General features: G+C 31.9%; 1 protein-coding gene across 2 annotated transcripts in view; it reads right to left on the bottom strand.

Annotated features, from left to right (window-relative positions):
• Positions 1 to 1,290: 1,290 nt before the first annotated feature.
• The window catches only part of LOC148946770 (uncharacterized), a 17,868-nt gene continuing 9,237 nt past the window's right edge, over positions 1,291 to 9,921 (bottom strand). For both annotated transcript variants that reach the window (XM_089097134.1, XM_089097133.1), the window contains exon 2: positions 1,291 to 2,246. In XM_089097134.1, the coding sequence (XP_088953260.1) occupies positions 1,888 to 2,246 (359 nt within the window). In that variant the 3' untranslated portion in view covers positions 1,291 to 1,887. The remainder of the gene's footprint in view (positions 2,247 to 9,921) is intronic.

The following is a 9,921-nucleotide window of genomic DNA, read 5'->3' as shown; positions in this document are numbered from 1 at the left end:
GAGTCAAAATTTTTATGGAATTTCTTAGGGGTAGGATATGCGGCAAATGACCTTTATATTCATACAAATATTTAGAGAAGAGTTTTCCCCGTAGTTTTGCTTTTTAATCCTGTTTCTGGATATACTCTGCTTGATAAAAAAGTTTTAGTAACCTTTCCCCGGGGATAGAATACCCACCAGAGGGTCTAGGGTAAGATTGTAAATTATGTAAATTAACCTGTCTTAAATGCAGGATCTATGTTAGAAAAAGGGGCAGTGTTTGATTCTAAGTGATGAATGTTGAGGGACATGTCAAAATAAATCAAGGGATACTATATGCTTCCACTTTATCAGAAAGTTCATGTTATAATTACAAGAAGTAAGACAGTAACGTTAATTATTCATTATTCTTTTAATATGATTTTTATTAGAAAAAAATGGGCTGCTAATTTTGATAGCCTAGATCCTTTATGCTTCGAAAACTTTAACTTGTATTTGAATGTAAACTTTTAGAATCTTTTCAATGCGTAAATAGTGTTTATAACATTCAAAAAGTTTTATTTTTTAAGAATGATAACGAAAAAATCGGCATACTTGAAACGTAACTTTAATACAAAAATAAAATTAATACAAAAATACTTTAATACAAATACAAAAAATTGGTATAAATCTACATTGCGAATTCAAATAGGTTGTAACTTTCCAAATGAAACTAATGAAAGGATTTCTTAAATTGAAATTATTTGGTTTGCCATCGCAAAAACTAAAACAAAATATTTTATTGGAACTCTTACTCGTATACTAAGGTTAAATCCATAGAGGGTATGTGTATTCGAGGGTGTCAGTTAAAATTAAGGGGATAAGTAACAATTTTCATATTTTTTTATCGTTAGAGTAATGTAGCTGAGTCGAAGCTCAGGCAACAGACAACAAAAAATGAGGATCAGGCAGTCGAAGCTCAATGACTGGAAGATATTGGAATTTCTCAATTTTGGAAAACAATCATGATAATTGGTTAAGGTATATCCTGCTGCTGTCAGAAATTGGCGGCAGTACATAAGTCGGAAGCACAAAACCTGTATAATCTGACTTTGAAAAATATTCTCTTTTTAGGAAATATTATCTCTTAAGAGAAAAAAAGTGCTCTAAAGAGAAAAAGATGGAAAATAAATTTATGCAAGGTCAAAAAAAATGTACACTTTAATCAAAGTTCTTCTTCTTCTCTCTTGCATAAGTGTGGTGATGCTTGCGCATAATCTTGTTACCGCAATTAAGGTCCGAGCACTAGAGTAGCCCTTGCTGCAGATGAATTTGAACTCTGGCTCCCGTGCTAATAAGAAAAGAGTAATCTCTCACTGCCCCATTACAGTGGCTTATTATTTTCATTTTAATAAATGGCAATTGACAAAAACTTACAATTAATTATTTAATTTTACTTTTTAAAATGACAATCGACACTTCCCTTGAAAGAGGCAAGTTGGAACCAGCGAATCTTCATTTAAGGGACATGGTTGTACAATTGAACTTCAATCTTATTAAATATCTATTTGATTACTCGTCCTACAGATTTCAGGGTTGTCATTTGAATAACTGTAAAAAAAAATGTATTAACTTCTCAAATGGAATGTTCTGTGGCATATATAATATACGACTAGTTAATGGAGTTTGTTACATTAATAATTGACGCACACTTAATGAGTTGTCCTGATTGCTGTGTATGTCATATCTTGTATTAATTATCGTTGAAAGATCTTTTTATCTAAAGTATAGGTATAGTTCAATTAAAAGAATAAAGAGCTTGATTTGTCCAATAAAAAATGTTTGCAAGTTTTGTATTTGGACTTTTGAGCATGGCAAAAGTCAATGAAATATTAAGAGATTTTTAACACACAAAGGGATTTTATAGTCCTACCAAAGGAGACACAAACAAACTTCCTGAACACCTCTTTCAACTGATTCAACAGCTTCTTTAACTGCCAGTGCCCTAGTATTGGCACTGTCAGAAGCATCCTCCACACCGATTTCAACAGAATATACTGTGTCATTTTGATCAGCACTTATAGACATATTTGTGATAACAGCTGGTACATTAAAGAGGGTGGCGAGAGTTACAGATGAACTGTTATTATCCGAGGACACATTAGAAGGAAAATAGGTTACACAAGTTAGGTTGCAGAGAATTTCTGGAAAATCCAAAATTTCTGGAACATCAAAATTTCTGGAACATCCGAAAGTTTCAAAGTTGGTCAACTCCTTTGTTTTGATATCTAAAGAGAGAAAAAAATGAAAAAGTATTCAGAGATTCTAGGATTCTTGAGAACATGTATTTCATAAATTTAGTTTACAAAATATTCTCTGTCTCTTCTGCGTCAGTTTTACCAAAAACCGCTTAGAGATTTCTTAGGACTTTCATAAGAGCTATTTTTTCTAATTAACGGCCTTTGTGATTAAGCGGTCATTTTTAAGGAATTGGAACAAAATTTGAACTTTCGCTTAAAGAGCAAGGTATTGACTAGGGGGCGAACCCCCTAATATATGTATTAAAAATATATGAATATAGAAGTTCGTTACGTAAGTTAATTCGTAAGTTACGTATATTTATTACTAATAAAAACGTTCGTAAATAAAATGAAACAAGTTTAGAGAAAGCCATTTAACCAAATAAAAGTAAATTAATATGAAATTTTTTTTTAATTATTCATGTACGGTGAGCCAAGATCAAAACCTGCATTTATACAAAAACGTTAAAAAATTAAATTTAAAAAAAAACAAGTTTTTTTAACTGAAAGTAAGGAGCGACAGTAAAACTTAAAACGAACAGAAATTATTCCGTATATGAAAGGGGCTGTCCCCTCCGCAACGCCTTGCTCTTTACGCGAAAGTTTGAATTTCTCACAACTTTATTTTTTTTAAACAATAAAAAACTTTAGCGTATAGAGCGTGGCGTTGAGGAGGGGACAGCCCCTTTCATATAAGGAATAATTTCTGTTCGTTTTAAGTTTTAATGTCGCTCCTTACTTTCAGTTAAAAAAAACTTGTTTTTTTTATTTAGTTCAGGTTTAAAGACGGTTAAGCAGAGGTCTCGACGGAAAGATTTTCATAGTTTTCTTTGATTTTTCACCGGCTGGAATTATTACCGTTCTCTCTTCTTTACGGTTCTTTCGTTTTGTCATGATTAGCCAGTGTGGTCTCAGAAATGATTCTTGGCTGCTATCAAACTATCAATAAAACAAGAAAGTATATTTTAAATATGTCCAATAGTTTAACTAGGTGTATTAATGTATCTTTTCAAACCTGCAGTCAAAGAAAATAAAAACAAAAACACCATGATGGGGTAACGAAAATAAAGTGTACTTACGGAGCAGCCTAGGATAATAGCAACTGAAACTGGTACAAAAGTTTTTTCAGCAACATATACATAAAAAAAATATATTTTTATGGTGTTTTAGATATATAAAGATTACCAGATTTAAGCTCTCATGTCAAAAACTATAAGCCTGAGAATATTTGCTTTCAGGGCCGTATCCAGTATTTTCAATACGTATCATTATTTTGTCAAGGGGGCTAGAGAATTTTTTTTTGGGGGGAGGGGGGGGTTGAAGTCTTTCGAGAGGTAGAGGGTAGGAGTAAAAAACTTAAAAAACGACCCAATCTTTTTGGAAAAACATATGGGGGCGGTCAAAATTGTTAAACCCCCTGGATACAACCTTGTTGGCCTGATTTTGAAAAAGTTTGCAAAAATCCCAAAGAGAGTAGTAAGTAATCTTGATGGAAATTTCAGCATTGAATTTACCGCTTCAGAGATATTGTATTTTTTAGAAAAACATCATGGATGAGTTTTATTTGTAAATTTCTTCCAAGTGGAGGGGGGGGGGGGGGACTTTGGGATTTCAGTATTGAAAGTGGGTTTCTCATATTCTTTATTGCTTTATAGGGATGTTAAAAAAAATTGCAGTGAAGACAGCAAAAGAGAAGAATGCTTTAAGTTGCAAGTTAATGGATCTTTTGCAGTACAAAATTCAGAAATCTGTCTAGATGAGAATAATAAATTATTGGATTTCAAAATTATTCCCCCTTCCCTCTCCTGGTCCACACAAATTCAGCATGTCAGCTTCAGTAAACCTTGTTTGATTCACGCAGTTTTTTCAATAGAAACTTTAATTGACTGAATGTATTATAATTGCCGATTTTGTATTTATTTCCTAAATATAGGCCAATGTGTCAAGAGAAAACAAACAGGTAAGTAGTGTAGGAATAACAGTTTCAAGCGGGGTGTCTCCTCATATAGCTATAGTAGTTTCAACAAGACAGTCCCACCATATAGCTATAATGATAAGTAGCGGACAGTGCTCCCGCCATACAAGCAGACAGTACAATGACCGGATTCAACCTACCATGAAAATTCGTGCTGTTCACAAAACCATGGTTTTGGAGTTAAATAACATGTTTCTGTTAAAAGTCGTGAGTGTTTTCATGGTATGGTGATTTGTTTCCTGGTATGATGTTATGAAATTCTGTCTGTAAATTAATTTGTTAGGTGTGGTTGTTTTATGTTTAACCTTGAACACGGGTATAAAAACTCTGACAATGAGTTATTTTCTCAGTTCAAAATTGGCATTTGAAATATAATGATGCATTCTAACAAAATGAATATTAATGAAAGCTACACGCAAGAAGTAAGTTATTCTTTTATATTCTTAGTGGGTAAAGAAATTAATTCTAATAAAATTTATCGGATGGTTTATACAGACCCCATTATAGTTAACAGATTGTTAAACATTTTTGAGCCTGGATCTCCAGAGGTCGGTAAAGAGCAATATCAAAACAAGAAAAAAGTATGTAAACACTGCATTTAAATGGCCTGCGAGCTTAGTACATGAGGTAAATCATACCTATTTTTTATTCCGGCCCAAAGTTCCCCCCCCCCACTATGCCAGATTCGTCCACCCCCCACTCCACCAACTCCCCTCCCCTCAAAAACCCCTCCCTCCAACCCCCCCTTCCTCCATCCCCCCTCCCTCCAACCCCCCCCCCCTCCAACCCTCCCCCCCCCCAACTTTTTTTACATCTCTTAGAATGTCATTAAACACACTTAAAACACAAAAAAATCCTATTTAATATTTTCCAACTTCAAAATGGGAATGATAGTTATGTGTGTCGCAACTTTTACTATTAGAAAAATAATGTTTGTAGTGACCACTTTTTTTAACTTATTTTACATCTCTTAGAATGTCATGAAACACACTTAAAACACAATAAATTCATATTTAATATTTTTCAACTTTGAAATGGGAATGATATAGATATGTGTGTCGCAACTTTACTATTAGAAAAATAATGTTTATAGTGACCACTTTTTTTTTCTTCTTTTTTTCTGTTTTTTTTACTTTATTTTCAATTTTTTTTTACATCTCTAAATCATATCAGAAAAATGGAATGACACTTTTAATTTAAATTTTAAAAACTTATTCTTGTGCATACTATTGATGAGGACTGATGGTTCTCTCAAGATTTTTTCATGAAAAAACAATTTTTTTTTGCATCTCTAAATCATATCGAAAAATAGAATGAAACTTATGATTTAAGTTTTTAAACATATTCTTGTGCATACTCATACTTATGCATACTCCATATTGTTGAGGACTGACGGTTCTCATTCAATATTTCTTCATGAAAAACAAACTGATTTTTTTTTCCAGGATTGGAAAGTGTGTAAACATGATAGTGTTATTGTAGCATTGAATGCCGACAAGGAGAAGTATTTGAACTATGAAACAAGTACAAGTGGTAGCACTATTGGAAATGTATTCGTGCATTGTCATGACAGTAAGGAATTAAATTTCCTTGGAGTACCAAAACAATTCCATTGTACAACTGGTGGATATGCGAGAGTGAGATATCCAGAGATGATCGCACTCAAAGAGAATGCCAGCATAAAAATAATAGTTGATGAAGAGGGATATCTTCTTGCTAGTGCTTCTGGTAACATGCTACCTGTTGATACATCCTATTGTCATCTTTTAGGTATTACCATTTTAAAGAAGACAAGAAGAAGACAGGCATACTCCTGCACTAATGTCATTAATCACATCTTGTCTACGTGCCAAAATGGTTATCTGTGTAAAAATAATGTTAAAATGGACAGTTAAATCACAGGCAAAATAAAAAGGGCATTTGCAGACAGTATCATCAATGAATATAAAGATGAATTGATGGAAAGTTCTTTTGTTTAAGGAGTTGATGGGTGAAACATTCCAGTGAAACCTTCTGCTTTAACTGGAGGCTATGAGATTTGTGACCGATACATAGGGTCAAGAAGCTATAGTCAAAACTAGATTAATATTCATCTGCAATCAACATGATATACCTCCCAACTATTACTGTCACAAGAAGAACATACCGCTCTTGAATAAGAGGATCTTATACCAAGAACGTTTTTATTCATAGATATTAATAAGGTGTAATATACTATGTGTCATTATTGGAATGAAAAAAAGGTTCTTTACAACAAGTTGGTGTTTCGTTTATTTGTTAGGGGCACACTTTTTTAGACACTGGAACGCATTTTTTCTTAGCGTCATTACATTAATATTTTTGATTTAAGAAATAAAATGGAATGTGTATGCTGATCATTATTATTTTTTTTTTGATCAAGTAGAACAGGATATTTTTGTGCACTAGTTTCCTAGCAGTTTCATGAGGAGAAAAATCAGTTTAAATGTTTCGGGAAGAGAAAAAACCAACATGAACTTTGAAACATCAAGAGAATATAATAGTGACAAGGTAAACCACGACAAAACACTACTGAAATATTCGAACTCTTGCATTTCAACGAAAAAAAAATCAAAAATGAACTGTGAAACATCTTCAGAATGTAAAAGTGACAGGTAAACCACGAAAAAAAAACTACTGAAATATTCCAACTCTTGCATTTCAACGAAAAAAAAAATCCAAAATGAACTTTGAAACATCTTCAGAATGTAACAGTGACAAGGTAAACCAAGACAAACAGTACTGAAATATTACAACTCTTACATTTCAACGGTAAATATCCAAAATAAACTTTGAAACATCAAGAGAATGTAACAATGACAAGGTAAACCACGACAAACAGTACTGAAATATTCCAACTCTTACATTTCAACGGTAGAAATCCAAAATGAGCTATGAAACATCAAGAGAATGTAACAGTGACAATGTAAACCACGACGAAACACTACTTAAATATTCCAACTCTTAAATTTCAAGGAAAAAAATTTAAACTGAACTTTGAAACATCAAGAGAATGTAACAGTGACAAGGTAAACCACAACAAAACATTACCAAAATATTCTAACTCTTACATTTTAACGAAAAAAAAATTCCAAAATGATCTTTTAAACATCTTCAGAATGTAACTGTGACAAGGTAAACCACGACAAAACACAACTGAAATATTCCAACTCTTACATTTCAACGAAAAAAATCCAAAATAAATTTTGAAACATCTTCAGAATGTAACAGTGACAAGGTAAACCACGGCAAAAAACTACTGAAATATTCCAACTCTTACAGTTCAACGAAAAAAATACAAAATGAAATTTGAAACGTCTTCAGAATGTAACTGTGACAAGGTAAACCACGACAAAACACTACTGAAATATTCCAACTCTTACATTTCAACGAAAAAACATCCAAAATAAACTTTGAAACATCTTCAGAATGTAACAGTGACAAGGTAATCCACGACAAAACACTACTGAAATGTTCCAAATTTTACATTTCAACGAAAATACAAAATGAACTTTGAAAGATCTTCAGAATGTAACTGAGATAAAGTAATGCACAACGAAACACTACTGAAATATTCCAACTCTTACATTTCAACGAGAAAAATCTAAAATGAACTTTGAAACATCTTCAGAATGTAACAGTGACAAGGTAATCCACGACAAAACACTACTGAAAGATTCCAACTGTTATATTTCAATGAAAAAAAAAATCCAAACTGAACTTTGAAACATCAAGAGAGTTTAACAGTGACAAGGTAAACCATGAGAGAACACTACTGAAATATTCCCACTCTTACATTTCAACGAAAAAAAAATCCAAATTCAACTTTGAAACATCAAGAGAATTTAACAGTGACAATTTAAACCACGGCAAAACACTGCTGAAAGATTCCAACTATTATATTTCAATGAAAAAAAAAATACAAAATAAACTTTGAAACATCAAGACAGTTCAACAGTGACAAGGTAAACCATGACAGAACACTACTGAAATATTCCAACTTCAATGGAAAACATCCAAAATGAACTTTGAAACATCTTAAGAATGAAACAGAAACAAGGTAACCCATGACAAAACACTACTGAAATATTCCAAATCTTACATTTTAACGAAATCAATACAAAATGAACTTTGAAACATCTTCAGAATGTAATTGTGACAAAGTAAAACACGACCAAACACACTGAAATATTCCAACTCTTACATTTCAGCGACAAAAAAAATACAAAATGAACTTTGAAACATCTTCAGAATGTAACAGTGACAAGGTAATCCACGACAAATCACTACTGAAACGTTCCAAATTTTATATTTCAAAGAAAATACAAAATGAACTTTGAAACATCTTCAGAATGTAGCTGTGATAAGGTAAACCACGACGAAACACTACTTAAATATTCCAAATTTTACATTTCAACGAAATAAATCTAAAATGAACTTTGAAACATCTTCAGAATGTAACAGTGACAAGGTAATCCACAACAAAACACTACTGAAAGATTCCAACTGTTACATTTCAATGAAAAAAAAAATCCAAAATGAACATTGATATATCAAGAGAGTTTAACTGTGACAAGGTAAACCATGACAGAACACTACTGAAATATTCCAACTCTTACATTTCAACGAAAAAAACAAATCCAAATTGAACTTTGAAACATCAAGAGAATGTAACAGTGACAAGGTAAACCACGACAAAATACTACTGAAAGATTCCAACTATTATAGTTCAATGAAAAAAAAATTCAAAATAAACTTTGAAACATCAAGACAATTTAACAGTAACAAGTTAAACCATGACAAAAAACTACTGAAATATTCCAGCTCTGAAATTTCAATGAAAAACATCCAAAATGAACTTTGAAACATCTTATGAATGTAACAGAAATGAGGTAACCCACGACGAAACACTAATGAAATTTTTCAACTCTTGCATTTCAACGAAAAAAATCCGAAATGAATTTTGAAATATCTTCAGAATGTAACAGTGGAATGGTAAACCATGACAAAATACTACTGAAATATTCTAACTCTTACATTTCAACGAAAAAAAGTCCAAAAGGAACTTTGAAACATTTTCAGAATGTAACAGTGACAAGGTAAACCACGACAAAACACTACTGAAATATTCCAACTCTTAAATTTCAACGAAAAAAAAAAATCCAAAATGAACTTTGAAACATCTTCAGAATGTAACAGTGACAAGGTAAACGACGAAAAAACACTACTGAAATAATCCAACTATTACATTTCAAAAAAAAAAATCAAAAATGAACTTTGAAACATCAATAGAATGTAACAGTGACAAAGTAAACCACGACAAAACACTACTGAAATATTCCAACTCATACATTGCAACGAAAACAAATCAAAAATGAACTTTGAAACATCTTCAGAATGTAACAGTGACAAGGTAAACGACAAAAAAACACTACTGAAATATTCCAACTCTTACATTGCAACGAAAAAAAAATCAAAAAATGAACTTTGAAACATCAAGAGAATGTAACAGTGACAAGGTAAACCACGACAAAACACTAATTAAATGTTCCAAATATTAAATTTCAACTAAAAAAAAATCTGAATCTAAAATGAAACATCTTCAGAATGTCACACACAAACACAAAAACACAAAAAAACACACAAACACAAACAAACACACAAACACAC

This window comes from Artemia sp. Qi Xiang Cuo, chromosome 11 (assembly GCF_049724085.1).
Source record: "Artemia sp. Qi Xiang Cuo chromosome 11, ASM4972408v1, whole genome shotgun sequence".
Taxonomy (NCBI): Eukaryota; Metazoa; Arthropoda; class Branchiopoda; order Anostraca; family Artemiidae; genus Artemia; species Artemia sp. Qi Xiang Cuo.
This window is presented reverse-complemented; position numbering and strand designations above follow the sequence as displayed.